The following is a 19,065-nucleotide window of genomic DNA, read 5'->3' as shown; positions in this document are numbered from 1 at the left end:
TGTTTAGTAATGCAGAGAAAATTTGGGTGACTTCTGGATTTCCTGTGAGGAGAACTTCTATTGGGCCCGTAGGTGAAAGGCATGTTTCCGATGAACTGGGAGGGAATCTAGGTATTAAGGTGAGTGGCAAATCAAATTGAATCAAAAACACGTCAGGGACTCTGCAAGTTTTCTTTCTTCTTTCAGTTGGCTGGCAAAAGATGGGCTGGGCTGAAATGACAAAATCAAAGTTTGTTTCCTGGTCGACTTTACTGAGTGAGGCAATCCGACTGCTGGTGAGCGTTTCCCTTGAGTTTGCAGAAGGCACAGAGATGAAACAAAAGGGGCTGTGAAGAAACCAACCGCTGTGCCTGGAAACAGAAGTGAAAAGCCTTGCTCTTAGAGAATCTCTTCGGAGGGAATTCCAGGAGGATCACATGACCCTCACAGCTTAGCCTTGACGGGGCACTATGGCTAGCGAACTGGACTACAACGAAGCCCTACACAAACATGAGGGAGTCTTTTATAGGTACCCGCTGAAGCTGGTCCATGGGATACCCCTGATGGAACCCATCGCTCAACAATGGGCTCCTATTGAAAATTTCCAAGCGCGACCGGATGACTTGGTCATCTCGACCTATCCCAAAGCAGGTGAGGTACCATTGGGGGACTCTACGGCAAGGGTGGGCAAAAGGTGGAACAGGTTTTGGGCTTTAACACACAGAAGCCCCTGCCAGCATGGCCAAAGGTCAGGAATGCTGGGAGCTGAGGTCCAAAATGTCTGAAGACCTTTGTTCTAGGGGATGGGGGCTGCATGGTTGCAGGGCAAAAACCACTTTGTGTGTGTGGAGAAGGAGAGCAGCTCAGAGGAAGCAAACCTCAAAAGCGCTCTCAAACTCCTCATATTACGCAGAAAATTAGAAATGACTTCTGCCTCTGATAGAGAGCATCTTATACTTGGGCCTGTTCAGAAATTGGGGTACAATTAAACAGACAGTTTTCTTCAGCACCCTTTGAGGGCTGCCTCCTTGGTTGGTTTGATTTCACTTTATTTATTTCATTTATTTCATTTATATCCCACCTTTTTACCTCCAAGGAACCCAAGGTGGCGTACATAATCTTCCTCTCCATTTTATCCTCACAACGACAACCCTGTGAGGTAGGCTGTGCTGAGATTCTGTGACTCAAGTCATCCAGTGAATTGCCATGGCTGAGTGGGGACTAGAACCCAAATCTCCCAACCCTCAGTTCAGTACTCTAGTCACTATGCCATATTGCCTCTTTACCTCATGCATAACTATTTTGTGAACATTTCTGGAGCGTCTGCAGAAGGGTGGGGTGTGAATTTAGGAAAACAAGTTGCTGGGAGATAAAGTTCAAATTGGCTCTCACATACACTCAGGAAAGAGCTGGATAGCTGCACGTTACTTACGTAACATGTTATGTAGTTTAGTCCTCAGTTTGTCCGTCAGTTTTGGCAAAGACAGAATTGTGTGTCCAAATAAATTAGATTGTTTACATGTTCGTATGCTTTAATCCTTCTTGTAAGATTCCTTGAGATGTTTTCTGAGAAAGGCATCTAAGAAATATTATTATTATTATTATTATTATTATTATTATTATTATTATTATTATTATTATTATTATTATTATTATGCCAATCCTCCTGCATTTGGTTTTCATCAGTATGTGTTTTGGCAAAAGACATGACTCTGAAAGAACCAAGCAGCAAACATATGCTTTTTCAAAAGATGAAATGAGGCATGTCATTTTATAGAAATGAAATGCATTGTTGTTTTTAAAATGGGGGACATTCTTGGGGTGGTATCTAGATGCCGCCACTTTGTAGCCGATTCTCTCAAAACTCTGCAGCATCGCAGCTGCAGTTCTGGGAGTAAAAGCCCGATGTGGCTGCAAGTTGGCGGCTGTGTCATATAAACAACACAGTGCCACTGTGCAGCCATGACAGGGTAAATAGGCCGTATAGACACCCCCTTGGTTTTTGCTTTTATTTTTGAGCTCATTGTAAGAGGTCCTGGGAGTCCCGCAGGATCGAAGAGTAGAATATTCAGTAACTTGAACAAGTAAATGAAAGTAGTGTTGCTATTTATTAGTTGCACCAGCTCTTAAAAAAAACTAAAACTAAAACGGGCAATTTTCTACTGCTGTTGTTTTTCAGCAACTGGTATTCAGATTAATTTTACCTCTGATCCTGAAGGTAGCATATAGCCATTGCGGCTAATAGCTATTTGCAGGGGTGTGGAACCTCTTTCAGCCTGAGGGCTGAATTCAGTTGAGGAGAAGCTTTTTGGGGGCTGTATTTTAGAGAGGGATGGGGCCCAAAGGCAAAAGGGAGCAGGGGCCCCAAGAGAAATGGGTGGCACCAAAAATACGAGCAGATTTTAGCTTAAACCTCTTACTGCTGGTAATTCAAGCTTTAGCAGAGACATTGTCACCTTTTAGAATGGGGTCGGGGGAACTGTACAAAATCCAGGAAAGCACCAAACGATTGGTTGTTGGGGGAAAGGAGTGTGGCCTTTGGTGAACCCCTGGAGGGCTGGATTTGAGGCCCCAGGAGGGCTGGATTTTGCCTGCCAACTCAAGGTTCTGCACTCTTGAGCTATGGATTAAATTTGGGCACAAGAATGCTTGGACCGTCCACAGTTTGCTCGCCAAGAACGTGGCCACCTTAATTGTCTTTCTTCCTCTGGGCCTTCAGGTACCACATGGACACAAGAGATTGTTGATCTGGTTCTTAACGGTGGCGATGTGGAAAAAGCTCAGCGGAGCCCCGTGCATGTTCGGATCCCGTTTCTAGAGATCTGCTCTCCACCCCCTATGCCTTCAGGTGAGCCCAGAGAACCCAGGCCCCAAGGCTGGCGCAAGACGTTTGATGGCCTGAGGCAAATAAGATGGCATCTGCTCCCATTCGGTGTACAAAAGCTGACTGGCCTGGCAGTTGGATATTTCTTCAGTCCTGGGGAAAGGGCAGCATTCTCCTCTGCACTTGAAGGCAGCAGGCTAGCTTATGGGGTGTAAAGGCAGCTCTCTCCAACACCTTGCTGCTGCCTCCTAGCATCTGCCGCCTGAGGCCACTGCTTCCCTCTGCCTAATGGTAGGGCCGGCCATGCCTTTCAAACCCAGAGTAACCCTTCTGTCCCTTCTCTGGTTCTTCTCCAGGGGTGGATAGCCTGGTGAATGCCCCGTCTCCTCGTGTGATCAAAACCCACCTCCCCTACCAGCTTGTTCCCAAAAGCTTTTGGGAAAAGAACTGCAAAGTAAGTGGCGCTTCCCCCGTTCCCTTCTCCCATCCCATCCGAATCCTCAAATTTGAACTGCAGCCTCATTCTCTGTTTTGGCCCTTCGCAGATGATCTACGTTGCTCGGAACGCTAAGGACAGCCTGGTCTCCTACTTCTTCTTTGACCAGATGAACTTGACACAGCCAGACCCGGGGCCATGGGAGAGCTATGTTAAGAAATTCATGGAAGGCAAAGGTCAGTTTGAATGCAGGGCCCAATGTGAGTAGCCAGCCCTTGGCTGGGCATTGGGGGAGGTGGATTCTCTGACCATGTAGGGAATCTAATGAGTTAAAATAATAGCCTTCATCCATTCCAGAACTTGCCTTGAACTTTGGTCAGTAAAATGTGTACAACCTTTGATATTTTTTTTAGTGTATATATGCCTATTTCTAAGGTGATCAGATATAAAAGATTACCAAGTAGGGCTTCAGCAACTTTAATAGTAATGGAAAAGCGGGAATGGCTACACTTATCTCCCTGTATGAAGCTGCACTTGCCTAAATCCCCGTGACTTTCATAAGTTTATGTAAGTTTTCATAGGAGGCTGTGTTATACTAAGGGTTAGGCTTCGCACTGTGTGAAATGTGCAGTGTGTAGCCAATCCTAACGTCTTTTTACTTTAGTGTAAGCACACGGGCCCTGATTTGGATGGGGCCACTGGGGGTGCGTGTTAAACCTTCCCACCCAGCTGCTTTCCCCTATAAATTCACCTGCATCCCATCCAGGGGCAAAAGAAACGAGAAAAGACTCTATTAGCACCAGTTCTCACTCTTTTTGATGAAGCCTGGAGAAGAAACCTGTGGGCCGGATGGTGAACGCCCCCGTGGGCTGTATCCAGCCTGCAGTCTACAAGTTCCCTTTGTTTGGGTTAGAGGGAAAATACGTGGGGACTCCTGGCTTTTATAGATTCAAGGGGGCAGGATTCCTGGGTTCTTATTAGAGCTGCAACCTTTAATAAAACACTCAATTAGATTCATTCCTTAAAAATCCCTTTAACAGGCTAAAAAGGCATCTCTGATTAATTGGACCACACTTTTAAAAAAAAGTTAGGTGTTTTTTGTGTTTTTTTTAAAGTATTCATAAAAACTGCAGATGGCAGGTGTAACCCGTAAGTAAGGAATCTGAGTGAGGCACCAGGACTTAGTCAAACACAGAAGCCCTTCTTTTTACAGAACCTAAGAATTTATTAGTAACAACTTAACCATTAACACACTGTGAGTCCCTGAGTTATCTCAACTCCTAAATAACTGTCCAGCCGTTCCTGCAGGGCCCTGCGCGTTGCCCAGGTAAAAGTCTTGATGCTGCTCCTGAAATGTTGTTCACCGGGTCAGGCTGCCCAACTCCCTGCTCATTACAGCCTTTCTGTCCAACGTCGCCTTCTCTTTCTTATCTTCCCGAAATCCCTCGAAAACCTTCCTCCTTTCCTTTTCCTTCCTCCTCCTTTTCTCCTTCACTCTCCTCTCCTCCTCTCCTACCTGCTCCCAACTCCCACACCCTTCTATTCCCCTCCTTCCGTTACCATGACAACCCATGCCACACAGGCATCATCATCGTCATCAGAGACGCGTTCCCCCTTTCACTCTCATACAGCAAAGAAGGTGTTTTCTAAAATGTTGCTTGCTGTCTGTGATATGTGCACATTTTAGGCTTCTTTTAGAGAAAAAAGAAATATATTTTCCCCCCTTTGAAACTCTCATTTATTTATGCATATTTAATTGATGGATTCACCGATCAATGAATTCAATCTCCAGTCCTACACACCAGGGGTTACAGCCCGAGGATTGCACTGTGGGTAAGCTTCCGGCGGCCACATGCCAGCAGTGGATGTGGCCAGTGTCCAAAGTGGGTGGGGCAAGAGCCCCATTCATGCCCCATCACACCCATCCCTCACACATATCCATCCATGTTCATTTTTTCCCACACACGCAGATCCTACATCCCATCTATTCGCACAAACGTGCAAGCAACCCGTGTTTATTCCCTCTTCTCCTAGCACCTCAATGCCATCCTTACCTTCTAACTCCCTCCCACCTTGCCACACACACATGCAGTCCCAATATCTCAGATCGCTGCCTTATTCTGGAACGACCTGATTCCTGTCATTTTGCAGAGGGCTTTCCTCCCTCATTTCTCTCCCCCGCCCCTCATTTTTAAAATGAGGGGCAGGCGCACGTTTATCTGGGTGTAAGCCCTGTGGAATACAGTGGGACTTACCGTACTTGTAAGCAAACATGCCTACAGGATTGCACCGCAAAGCTCTTTGGGTGAATCAATTCCTTTGATGGAGAGACGGCTCACGGTTTTATTGCGTCATATCTCATTCATCTCTCAGTCGCCTGGGGCTCTTGGTACGACCACGTCCGGCGTTACTGGGATGAGAAAGGAAACCACCGCATCCTGTATCTGTTTTACGAAGACATGAAAGAGGTGAGTTGCTGGTGACGGAGGGGGAAAGTGCTTTGAGTGTTGCCGTGCCTTAGGCACTCTCCAAAAACGCCTGTCATACCTTCTTCTTTAGCAGCATTGGTGGCCTATCGTCCTCGTGTACTGCTTGCTGTGGGCATCTGGTTGACCATTATGGGGACATAAGAAGAGCCCTGCTGGATCAAACTCCAGGTCCATCTAGTCCAGCCTTCTATTCACACAGTGGCCAATCAGCTGCCTGGGGGAAGCCCAGAAGCAGGACATGAGGGCAACAGCATCCTCCCACCCATATTCCCCAGCAACTGGAGGACATAGGCATACTGCTTCTGATACTGGGTAACAAAGTGCTGAAATAGATGGGCCTTTGGTCTCATCCAACAGGGCCCTTCTTCTGCTTGTATGCAGCCCTCCCTCAACCTGGCACCTACCTCCCCCCCGATTGTCTATGCTGGCTGGGGATGATGGGAGTTGTAGCCCAATTCACATGGAGGACACATCTGGCTGGAGGTGACGGGAATAGTAATCCAACAGATCTGGGAGGGCATCAGGTTGTGGAAGGCTGGTGTGCTTGACGTTTATAAGTATTTTTTTTTACTTATGGAGTATCATAAGGGGGAAAAAAGAAGGCAGGGACCTGCTCGAGGAAGCTATAATCCAAATTTCTAGTGGAGGAACGGAGAGGATAAAGGAGCGGAGGCAGGGCAATGGGAAAGAGAGAGGCAAGGATAATAAGGCAAGACTGTGAGATGATTCCTCAACTATATGATATACTTAAGGCTGACTTGGCCACAGTCATTTGTGCTTTACATCACATCCGGATTGGTTTGCATGCTCCGTATGTGCTAACTTTGGGAAATGATCAGAATGTTTGTTCAAAATGCAGCTGCTGGGTAAAGTATTAAGCCAGGGAAGATGTACAGAGCTTGTTACGCCGAAGCTGTACCTTCTCACCCATGTTCCGCAGCGACTAGTGGACATAGGCATACTGCCTCTGAAACTGGCGACAGCATTTCGCCATCAGGTCTAGTACCCTTCTCCTCCAGGAATCTGTCTAATCCCCATTTAAAGCCGCCCAGGTTGGTGACCTTCATTATCAAAGAATCATAGAATAGTAGAGTTGGAAGGGGCCTATAAGGCCATTGAGTCCAACCCCCTGCTCAATGTAGGAATCCACCTTAAAGCATCCCCGACAGATGGTTGTCCAGCTGCCTCTTGAAGGCCTCTAGTGTGGGAGAGCCCACAACCTCCCTAGGTAACTGGTTCCATTTTTGTACTGCTCTAACAGTCAGGAAGTTTTTCTTGTGGTAGCAAATTCCATAGTTTAACTATGTGCTGTGTGTAGAAGTCCGTCCTTTGGTGTGTCCTCAGTCTCCCATCCTTCAGCTTCATGAGATGACCCGTGGTTCTATATCATGAGAGAGGCCAATCCATTTTCTCCACATCATGAGATGTCCTCAAAATTTCTATTCCAGCAATCCCTAACCTCTTTCGCCTCACCGCCAAACTGCTTTCCCTTTCCCTGCCTAAATCTTCCCCTGCCCGGTTCCATCTGTGTATTTCTTTCTTTGAGTAAATAAAGCACTGCCTTTTATTGTTTCATGCTGTTCTTCCGGCGGTGCACACTGGGTGCTTAACACAGGTAATGGAATGTGTTTGACGTTGCAGTTGTGTGTGTATGGGGAAAGTTTGGCAAACGATATAAGCCCACAACATTATGCATAGGGTGACCATATGAAAAGGAGGACAGGGCTCCTGTATCTTTAACAGTTGTATTGAAAAGAGATTTTCAGCAGGTGTCATTTCACCTGGCGAAATTTCCTCTTCATTGCAACAGTTAAAGCTGCAGGTGCCCTGCCCTCTTTTAAATCTGGTCACTCTAGTATAGCTCCTGCAGCTTTAACTGTTGTGATGAAGAGGGAATTTCACCATATACAAATGACACCTGCTGAAATTCCCTTTTCTATGCGACTGTTAAAGATACAGGAGCCCTGTCCTCCTTTCCATATGGTCACCCTAATTATGCAACCCTCGCACGAGAAGAATCTCATGTTTCAACATCTTTTGTGCTTTTAAACATTGATTGGCAGTTCCACCAGGTGTTTTCCATTTCCTCAAAGGTACATAATCAACATTTATGTATTGCACGATAAGAAATTTCCTGGTGAAATTTCCTCTTCATCCCAACAGTTAAAGCTGCAGGTGCTCTGCCCTCTTTTAAATCTGGTCACTTTAGTATAACTCCTGCAGCTTTAACTGTTGTGATGAAGAGGGAATTTCACCAGGTTCTCCATATATACAAATGACATCTGCTGAAATTTTCTTTTCTATGCAACTGGTAAAGATACAGGAGCCCTGTCCTCCTTTCCATATGGTCACCCTAATGGCATAGAATTACAACTTAAATGTTCTAGGGTGGGTTTCTCCAACCTGGTGACCTCTAGATTTGTTGAATTGCAACTTCCCCTGCATTCCCATCCAACATGGACAGTGGTGTGGAATACTACACTGAGTGCACTTAGGGTGCTTCCAGATGAGGCTTTTATCGTGCAATGGCCACCTGGACACACCTGGAGGTCACCTGTTTGGGGAAGGCTGTTCTAGGAAAAGGAGAAGAGAAAAATAATCAACAGGAGCTGGGAGAAGAATCCAAGGAATTATCCACTCGAGAGAAGGGTGAATAATGTTAACACACATGCAGGATTGAATACAGGTGTCAGTTGTATACCTGGGAGACGGGTGGGGTGGGGTGGATAACTTTCTAGATGCTTTTAATTAAAATCCTTTGATTAGAAGCGACCAATCTCTTTACTACATTCTTTAGCAACAAAATCCATTTCACCATTGTGGGAATGGGCAGGGGATTTCTCTTATTAGTCAACATTTGCCAGTAAAAAAATCACAGTCATACATCATGAGCTGGAGGGGAACATGATTCATGCCTCTCAAACCTAGTCTGACTTCTGTACATTGCAGGAAGAAACTTTCTGTATGAGAAACCAACAAAGGCAGAACTTAGTGGAAGTCAAGGGTAACAGTATGTGTCCAAAATCTGTTTGAAAAGCCAGGATTTGGCCTCTCTGGCCCTGTGAAGTAACATGGATAGAAATGTGAAGGCCTGGAGGGGGAAAAATCCTCTTTGTCCTGCCACCTCCTCCACCTTTTTTCCTGGGCTTGGTGTGCACCCCACACCCGAGCCTTCACATCTTTTTGTGATGTGCAGAGTGCGTCCTCCTCACTAAGGAATGACCTCAGCATCCCTCACAAAAATCTGAAATGAAATGTCTCCTCTTCCAAGTCAGGTGATGTGAGGTATAACTTGAAAAACTTACTGTGGTTCAATTCTGTTGTTTTAAACTCTTTCCCCACCGTATGTTTTCTAATGTGTTTGTATTTTATGGTTTTAAGATTTGTTTTGTGAACTGCCTAGAGAGCTTCAGATGTTGGGAGTATACATTTCTATGAATAAAACTTGTGTTCAAAATAGTGATGCTTGCGACTCAAACGGAGATTTAACAAATGTGGACACGGTTGCAGAAATATGGAAGAGATCTAAAGGCCATCTAGTTTCATTCCCTGAGGTAAATCATCCATCCACAGCTTTCTGCCCTCTCTCAGGCAACTCTTCAGCACAGAGGAGGTTAGACAGGAAAAATTCCAGGCCCCCTTTCACATCCACGTCCATTTGTATGTTTCCACCAGGACTTAGCCCGTGAGGTCCGCCGTGTGAAGGATTTCCTGGAGGTTGACCTGCCTGAAGATGCTGTTCAGAAGATTGTCCATCACACGACATTCCAGGTCATGAAGGACAACCCAATGGCAAATTACGATACTGTCCCCAGCGTCATTTTTGACAAGTCAAAGAGCACATTTATGAGGAAAGGTGAGTAAGTGATGTTGGCCTTCTGTGAACTCTAAAGATATGGTTGCTAGTTACTGAAGTTCCTCCCTCCTCACTAAAGGGTGAAGAAAAAATTGGGAAATGAAGTGCGATGTAGCCAAGCGGTAGCCATCTTGTATAGCCCACTGCATCAACTAGTGGCCTGAACTACATTTTGCCAATCTAAGCTCAATCATATCATAGAATAGCAGAGTTGGAAGGGGCCTACAAGGCCATCTAGTCCAACCCCCTGCTCAATGCAGGAATCCACCCTAAAGCATCCCTGACAGATGGTTGTCTAGCTGCCTCTTGAATGCCTCTAGTGTGGGAGAGCCCACAACCTCCCTAGGTAACTGATTCCACCGTCGCACTGCTCTAACAGTCAGGAAGTTTTTCCTGATGTCCAGCCGGAATCTGGCTTCCTTTAACTTGAGCCCGTTATTCTGTGTCCTGCACTCTGGGAGGATCGAGAAGAGATCCTGGCCCTCCTCTGTGTGACAACCTTTTAAGTATTTGAAGAGTGCTATCATGTCTCCCCTCAATCTTCTCTTCTCCAGGCTAAACATGCCCAGTTCTTTCAGTCTCTCTTCATAGGGCTTTGTTTCCAGACCCCTGATCATCCTGGTTGCCCTCTTCTGAACATGCTCCAGCTTGTCTGCATCCTTCTTGAATTGTGGAGCCCAGAACTGGACACAATACTCTAGATGAGGCCTAACCAGGGCCGAATAGAGAGGAACCAGTACCTCAAGTGATTTGGAAGCTATACTTCTATTAATGCAGCCCAAAATAGCATTTGCCTTTCTTGCAGCCATATCGCACTGTTGGCTCATATTCAGCTTGCGATCTACAACAATTCCAAGATCTTTCTCATTTGTAGATTTCTCATTTCTCATCATTGTACTCATCCTCATCCTCAACACCATTTTCATCTATTTATATGCCCAATGCCAGGTCAAGGTTTTGGAGGGCCCTTGGGCCTCCTCCCTCAGAGAGTCTACTTATTCACTGCCATGGAGCTTTTCTACATGAGGCTGTTAATCTGCAGTATTTCAGTTTCATCGCAGAATTAAGATCCAAGCACATGAATAACTTTCCCGTTTCTGCTTTCCTGCTACATAACCTCTAGATGGCACCGTGGTATAGTGGTATACACAAGTAAAAAAAAGTGTTTTCTTTTGCTTTTACAATTAAATAACACATTTTCTCTGCTTTAAAAAACACTTGCCAGAAGTGCTGTTTAGGCATAGTGGTTAGCAGGAGGGTCACGATATCGTTTAAAAAACCTGTAAATTACCATTAGTAGAGAATGACAAGTGCATGATAAATGCTGTGTGTAAAAAAGCCCACTGTCAACAGCTTCTACTGGTCCTCGTTGTCTTTCTTATAATTGCTAGTACCCTATTTCTTCAATTCTAAGACCCACTTTTTCCCCCATATAAACATCTCTAAAAATGGGGTGCGTCTTAGAATCGTGGGTGTGTCTTAGGGTTTTTTTTCCTGTTGGTGGTACTGAAATTAGTGTGCATCTTACAATCGGTGGCGTCTTACAATCGAAGAAATACGGTACTTGCTTGCTTGATAGGCAGAGAGCCATGAGCAAGTAGGCCTTGGCATCCACTGGTCCGCCTTCTCAGCACCACCATTGTCTGGGCTGGAGCCAGAGACAGCTGAACAAATGGGTGGCAATGGTGAAAAGGAGGAGCAACTCTGGGGGGCTTTGGTCAGTGGGTCCCTGCTGGGCCCTCAGCAGATGCCTAACCATGAGGCTGATCCTGTGTGTACCACATACCATATCAAAAAATATCTCTGAATGGTTTAGACTGAAACAAAGATTTAAATACATCATGTTAAATACAAAAACTCATCAGTTAACAAAGGCCATCTTGTTTCATTCCTTGAGTTAAATCATAAAGTTACCATCACTTCATAGGAAGAGTTTCAGACTGCAAACCCACGCATGTACCTGAGAGTGTCCCACTGCACTCAGTGGGGCTAACTTCCAAATAGACACTCATAGGGTTATGCTGTCAGAGAGTAACAGAACACATGTGCTCAGGCATGGGCCAGGCACCATGTGCAAAACCTGAACACACTTGGATGATGAAGCCATCCCGGACTGTTCTGTATGTAGTGGAGCCCTTCCAGGGAATTTCTTTTCTGGGAAATGGGACAACTGTGGATAAATTTCTGTAATTCCTGCCTATGTCCATTTTGTAGTGTGTTCTCTCCTTAGTCAGCTCCATCCAGTTTCCTCATTAATCTGTGAATGTTTTTGTTTGTTTAAAGGGAATGAAAATGTGTTTTTATATACAAGTTTTGGAACTTGTTTTCTCTCAAAATATGCATTTTCAAAAGCATTTTCACTTGCTTGTTGAGCTGAGATCTGTATCGGAAGATTTAGAAATGCAAAAGCCAATGGATAGCTCTTTCTGCCTTTCCTCAGGTGAAGTTGGCGACTGGAAGAATTATTTCACGGTAGCTCAAAGGGAAGAGTTTGATGCCGATTATCAGCGCAAGATGGAAGGAACAACCTTACATTTCCGGGATGAATTGTAGACTAAGAAACAGGCCCCTATTGCCACTTGTACCATCAAAGAGCAAAACCTTTCCCTTTGCATTGCATTTTTTTGTTATTTTCACTGTCTGTGCTATTAAAATGGTGTGGATACAGTGTGTGTGAGTGTGTGTGTGTGTGTGTGTGTGTGTGTGTGAGAGAGAGAGAGGTATCTACACTAGTCAAGTTAGAACGTGTCTTACCGTTTTTAAGTGTGTGTTTGGTAGTATTTCGCCACATGACGTTCAGTTTGTGACGTTTTATTGTTGTCTGTTCTCCGGTTTTTATTTTGAACTTCTCTGAAATAAGTCGTTCTATTTGGTATGATGTGGCCGATTTCATCATATTAAATGGGTTTCTTTCCTGTAGTTCTTAATTAGCCAATTGTATTCCTGGGGGGCATGTTTATGTAATTTCCACGCCCAAAGTTGGAACTGTTTTTTTTCTTTCAAGCCTCTTTTTTGCAGCCACTCTTAGTTTCACTTTTGGGAGGGGAAATAGTTTGTAAGTGGAGGATTCTCGGAGAGAAGAGGAAGTGGGAGGGGAAATTGGCAGACGGGGGTGTGGGGGAAAGAACAAACAGATTTCTTTTCTTAGTGTGGCTAAAAGGAATGCATTCCCATGGAAAGAGAAAAGTAAACGTTTTAAAAACTGCTATGTTTTAAATCGTTCAAAAACAAAACGTTCAATGACTGTAAAAACGTTTCATATACTAGTATAGATCCCCTCAGAGTGAATTCTTCTGAGATGAATGAATGGAAGTTCGGAGTAAGGTACATGGATTTTCTATCCAAATCTAGAGCAGCCTAACCTGGTGCCCGTCAAATGTTTTGACCTTCAACTCCCATCAGGCCCAGCTAGTGTGGCCAGTGGCCAGGAACGTTGGGAGTTTTAGTCCAAAATGAATGGAGGACACTGATCTAGAGAGTTAGGCTAGAAAGGCTAGTAAGATCTCTGCCCATGGAGGATTGTGCAGGCATGCCGGCGGTGTGCTCCTCCCTGCACGGAGGTCTTCTCCACTGGCAGAGGGTCACTCGTGTCCCATCCTAATCCTTTCCAGCAAGCAGATCCAGGGGCAACGTTCTCTCTCCTAGTTAAAACCGCTTCTAATATTTGTACCTCACTGCTTCTCCAAGGAGCTGTGAGTGGAATCGACGGGTTGTACCCATTATATCCCCACAGTCATTCTGTGTTTGGCCTGAGACTACTTGTAAAGCATGAGTAGAAGAGTACTAAACGTTAATGTTCAATCAATAAAAGATTAAACATAAGACATTCAACAAAAAGTATCATGAGAAACGTATTGGAACGAAGTCCCTTGATAATAGTCATAAAGCTTATCGGTCCCGAAGGAAGAATCAATTCCGTGTCCATATTTATGCTCACTTATGCAGGCCAATAGTTCATTACAAGGTCAGAGAACGTGAAAAGCAAAGTAAAGCAAAGAATGTGGTTGATTTCTAATTTCTGCAAGGCGTAGAATGTGTGCAGATCACAGTTCTGCATCTTTGGGTTCTTTTGGAGGTGTGTTGGTGTTTACTGCATTTTTGTCCCGCTTTTCAGGCAAACATCATCTCCCAAAGCAGCTCACATCAACAAGAAAAGAGAGCCAGGCCCTGCCATCAGTTTTACAAACTAAAAAGATGAGGTACACAAGCAGCAGCGGCACAAGATGTCCCATTGCCTCTTGTCACCGTGCCACGTGCCTCACTCTGAGGACTCTCACAGAGTTGCCATGGAGATTGCTAGTGCCGCCACAGCACAGGGGGTCTCCAAGGCCCCAAAGGAGAGAAACACATTCTCAGGATGCAAAATAGATTTATTGACGAGAAACCAGGCGTGTTTCAGCCTGCCCTTTATTTCAAGGCCTATTTTATTTATTTATTTATTACTTTTATATCCCACCTTTTTTCCTCCTTAAGGAACCCAAGGTGGCGTACATAATCCTTCTCATTTTATCCTCACAACAACAACCCTGTGAGGTAGGTTGGGCTGAGAGCCTGTGACTGGCCCAAAGTCACCCAGTGCGCTTCAATGGCCGAGTGGGGACTAGAAGCCAGATCTCCCAACTCTAGCCACTACACCACACTGTTTTTTACCCAGTTCTTCAGTGAACTAGGTAAAATACTGATCATAAATGAACTGAAACAAATGTCTCATACATCCCTATCTATAGTACAGAGCGCACACACACCCCATGACCACTCAGAGAAGGGGCAATAACAGGGGCAGCATCAACACCTGGCCCAGCAGTGACATGTCAATTTTTTTTAATTTTTGTGAACTGCCCAGAGAGCTTCGGCTATTGGACGGTATAAAAATGTAATAAATAAATAAATAAATAAATGTCACATCCTTCTTATTTTTTAGAAATTCTTTATAGTTGGGGCAGCTGGCCAGGCATGTACATGGCTCCAGATGCTTACTGTATTATTTTTACCACAAAAACCTATGATCTGTTTCTACAACAAAATGGTGCTCATTCCCAAGTCCATGTGCTCAGCAAACTCCATTTAATTCCTGGAGTCAGGTTGCGGCTGTGTATAAGTGAGTTTAAACTGCAACACTGCGCTTGCCCAGAGTATTCCTTTTTTTGAAATCAGGGTTGGAAAACAGGTGTTTGTTTTCCTCTAACATTTCAGGAACTTGGAAGAAGTTGTAAAGCAAGGAATGGTGGTGAGGGAGAAGAGAAGTGTGGCTTGTGTGCTTCACAACAGAAGTAATACGCCTGGCTGCCTCAAGGGGTCCCCATAAGCATGCCTATGTATACCAGTTGCTAGGAAATATGGGCAGGAAGGTGCTGTGGCACTCATGTCCCACTAGTGAGTTTCCTGCAGGCAGCTGTTTGGCCACTATGAGAACAGAATGCTGGACTAGATGGACCCTTGCTCTGATCCAGCAGGGCTCTTCTTATATTCTGGGCATGCACTCTTCTCCCAGAGGTCCCTTCTGATGCCAAGTACCTCTGTAAAGGGCTGGATGATGACCCCTTGCCTCTGGGTTCATGGCTGATTCCTCCAGGGTATGCCTACGGCTCTGTCAGATCCATGGGACTCTGGGCGAGTGGTCCGCAGGGTCTGGTGGCTGAAATATTGGGCTGGGTTCAACACTCCTAAACTAATCACTTTCCCACTTGCCTTCAGAGTGGGAAGCTCTTCACTTCATCAGTTCCAACTTCCACTTAAAGTGAAAGAAGTATTGACAATGGTTCCTAAGAAGACAAGGGCTTCTAATCCTACACATAGATTATACCTGTGGGGTTAAACACACCTTAGATAACTGCTGCTGCTGCTGTTGTTGTTGTTGTTGTTGTTGTTATTATTATTATTATTATTTCCCACCTTTTTTCCTCTTAAGGAACCCAAGGTGGCATACATAATTCTCCTCTCCATGTTATCCTCACAACAACAACCCTGTGAGATAGGTTGGGCTGAGAGTCTGTGACTGGCCCAAAGTCACCCAGTGGGTTTCCATGGCAGAGTGGGGACTAGAACCTGGATCTCCCGACTCCCAGTCCAACACTTTAGCCACTACACCACACTGGATCTCTTTAGAATTTTGACTGGTTCTGATGGAAACCTGGAGCGGATTCCCCGTCCCACTGACATCGGAGTCACTAGCCTCCACTGTTCTTTCCCCTGCCCAATTCTGGTTAACCTGCTTGGCTGTCCCTTTGGCATCTGCTCCATTCCTCTCCTAACTGGGAATGTAAAGGAGCACTTAATACCACATTCATCTGGTCAGGGTGTGTGGAGTAGACAGGCCCGTCCACTCTGAGACAGACCAACCAGATTGTGCAAGGTTCTGCAATTTGCACAAATTTCTAAGCAATTTGGGCAAAATTGGCCATCATTTATGCAAATTGTGAATCTATGGATGGGGGAGTGCAAAAAAAAAAAAAAAAAAAAAAAGTTCTCAGAATTTGGGGAAAAGCCTGCAGCTCACCAACACAAATTGAGCCGTACATTCTGTGGAACTCTGTTGAGTCAAAATTAGGGTGACCAACTGTCAGGGTTTCCCCGGATTTGTCCTGGTTTTTGTTCTTTCCATGGTGTCAGGGGGGATTTTCTATAATTTTCAATAATGTCCTGGAATGACACACCTTCCTCTTTAAGGCTGCCATTAGCATGGCAGGAGGGAATGACATGCTTTCTTGAGGCACATCATTCCCCCACCCCGCGCTCCAATTGAGGTCTTAAAGGGGAAAGTGGGTCATTCATGGACATTATAGAAAAGGCCCCAATTGGAGTGGATGGTGGTGGTGCAGAATGAAATCCTTTCCCCTCCTCCACTCCAATCGGGTTCTTTAAGGTGGCGGGGGAATAACGTATTTTCTGCAGGACTCAGAAAGCTGCTTCCCCACACACACGCTAGGTGTCCTCTTTTTTGGTTTCCCAAATATGGTCACCCTAGTCGAAACATACATAAATTAGATTTCCAGCGACAGGTCTCCTATGTTATCTAGTTGCCCCACCGCCCCTAGAATGTGAAAAATCTCAGCCAAAAATGTGCCCACCTTGCTTTTTCCAAACACACTCACACCCAATCCAGTCCCTACCTCGACCATAAAGAAATGTCAACAAGCAGATATGCTGCAAGGCACTTTGAAGATTTGGCGGCCAATCTTTCCTTGGGATCCATGGATGGCCTTTTTCTGTGCTCAGCTGCCACGTGGGGGTAGGATTGGGCTGAACAGTGTACAGGCTAGGGAGCATTGGCCTGTGCATTGGCCTGGGGAGCATTGGCCTGTGATCTCCCTGGAAATCCCCGTCCCCCTGCATGGAAGCTAAGCTTAGAAAACAACTCCATTTGTTGCCAATAGAAATTTTCCCCTAAGCTTAATTGTCATACAGGAGGTGGGGTTTTTTTGCACATGTGGGGAGTGGGGTTAATCCTCCTCACTCAAGCCACAATCTCCAGCATGGCAATTAAGATGAGGAAAAACAAAACATCTGCCCTTAGTAAGGGCTTTGGGGACCGCCCTGAGTCCAGCTGAGCAGGCTGTGCTGGGGGAAATGAGAGGGGAAGGCTCTACCACCAGCCCTGCTGAAAGTCGATTTCATTTTTTCCTCTTTTCTCCCCATCCTTTTTTCCTTGTGTGTCGTGTTGCGTCTTTTTTTTTTTTAATTGTAAACTTGCAGGCAGGGACTGTCTTGCTTGGCTGAGGAGCAGGATAAAACATTTCAAGTGCATAAACAAACGCTGCCCTCACAGCTGAGTCACACAAGAATCTGAGAGTGGCAGAGTAATTATCGGAGGAAGACTTGCCCCTTGCCTCACCCCAGTAGCAAAAAATTTTCTCAGTACGTTGACCTTCTCCCATCCCCCAGGATGTGATGGAGTCAGTGGCGCCATCCAGGCAAGACTTTGGGGCACGAGTCCAGGGCCTCGATTGGTACAATAAGCAGGAGGACTCCCCAAGGCCCCAGGCCTGGCTTTGCACTTCGAGAAGCAAGTGAAGTAATACGCGTAGCCATCTGTAGAGTGGAGCACCCATAAGACCATCAAATCCAGCATCTGTAATGATTTAACTCAGGCTTCCTCTACCTGGTACCTTCTGGATGTCTTGGCCTACAATTCCCAGCATTTCTGACCCTTGGCCATGCTGGCTGGGGCAAATGGGAGTTGAAGTCCCAAACATCTGGAGGGCATTGTTTCAGGGCAGGCTGACCTAACCGTGCCACTGCATGGATTTGTTCGACATCAGGGTGACCATATGGAAAGGAAGACAAGGCTCCTGTATCTTTTGACAGTTGCATAGAAAAGGGATTTTCAGCAGGTGTCATTTCTTTGCATGCAGCACCTGGTGAAATTCCCTCCTCATCACAACAGGTAAAGGTGCAAGAGCCCTCTTGAACCTGCTCATCTTTTGCCCAGTTCCAGTTCGTGTAGGTGATTTCTGCTTGTTCTGTGCGGATGGGAAACTTCCACAAATTGAGCAGTGTTCAGACAGGGGATTCGCACACATTTCTCCAAATTTGCCCACGTTCCCTAATTTGCACCGTTTTCCTCTGTAGGCTGAAGCCTATGATGAATTAGGAAATCGGCACAAATCCAACGGGGAATCGGGAACGAGATGAACACAAGCAGCTGTTCGACAATTTGTGGATATTTTTGTGCTCGCGTTCGGAGCTTCGAATAGGGTGTGTTTGTGTGTTTTACAGGCAAAAACGAAATTCTTATACATCCCTGACTCTGTCTCTCCCCAGCACTAGGGGAGGTGATTCTCGCAAGGGACTTCCCGCGCTTCCCCTCTCACCACATGTAGGTTCTCCAGCCTGATCTCACACACACACACACCCCGCTTCCTGTGGTTCACCTTTTGTGCTTGAATGCTCCATTTCCTCCAGGCAACTCTCTTGGAAGCCTCCCTTTCGGGCAACAGAGCCAGGACATTGGGGGCTCAGAGGGGTTCTCAGGAAAAGCAGTGCTGCAGTTGCTCCCATCCTGACTACAACGCTCTCCATCCCGGATGCAACCCTCTGCCTGGACCCCCAGGGTCAGCTCAGCATCCTATGGAACCAGGGGGGTCGGCTTTGCTTCTGCTGAAACATCCTTTGTTGGGAGAGTCCCGGAACAAGTACTACACAGAGGCCTTTCTCAGTAAAGGCTGGTGGCTCTGGTGTCAGCAGGGTGGTGAATCTGCTCCGGGTTTCAGTCAGAACTCTAAAGGAGCTCTCCAAGGTGCGGATTTATCACCCCACTGACATCGGCGGCGCCAGCCTGCACTGTTCTTTCCCCTCGCCCTCTTCTGGATACCTTGCTCATGGCTGTCCCTTTGGCGTCTGTTCCGTTCCTAACCAGGAATGTAAACGTGAACTTAACACCGTATTCATCTGGCCAGGGGCAGTGGAGCAGACAGGCCCGCCCACTCTGAGACAGAACAACCAGATTGTGCAGGGTGGTTTGCCTATCAGGTCTGCACAATAT

General features: G+C 45.8%; 1 protein-coding gene across 3 annotated transcripts; it reads left to right on the top strand.

Moving 5' to 3' along the window:
• On the top strand, positions 1 to 12,696 carry LOC134406031 (sulfotransferase 1C1-like). 3 transcript variants are annotated; one of them, XM_063137266.1, is made up of 8 exons: positions 1 to 119; positions 509 to 630; positions 2,699 to 2,827; positions 3,160 to 3,257; positions 3,349 to 3,475; positions 5,613 to 5,707; positions 9,404 to 9,584; positions 12,025 to 12,696. In XM_063137266.1, the coding sequence occupies exons 2-8, from the start codon at positions 543 to 545 to the stop codon at positions 12,135 to 12,137; spliced, it is 831 nt and encodes a 276-aa protein (XP_062993336.1). In that variant the 5' UTR covers positions 1 to 119; positions 509 to 542; the 3' UTR covers positions 12,138 to 12,696. The 3 variants fall into 3 exon arrangements, with proteins under 3 accessions (XP_062993336.1, XP_062993334.1, XP_062993335.1); XM_063137264.1 differs by having other exon boundaries at positions 2 to 111; positions 187 to 630; positions 12,025 to 12,694; XM_063137265.1 differs by having other exon boundaries at positions 2 to 119; positions 187 to 630; positions 12,025 to 12,694.
• The last annotated feature ends 6,369 nt before the right edge of the window (positions 12,697 to 19,065 follow it).

Source organism: Elgaria multicarinata, chromosome 11, assembly GCF_023053635.1.
Source record: "Elgaria multicarinata webbii isolate HBS135686 ecotype San Diego chromosome 11, rElgMul1.1.pri, whole genome shotgun sequence".
In the NCBI taxonomy this organism is placed as follows: Eukaryota; Metazoa; Chordata; class Lepidosauria; order Squamata; family Anguidae; genus Elgaria; species Elgaria multicarinata.
This window is presented reverse-complemented; position numbering and strand designations above follow the sequence as displayed.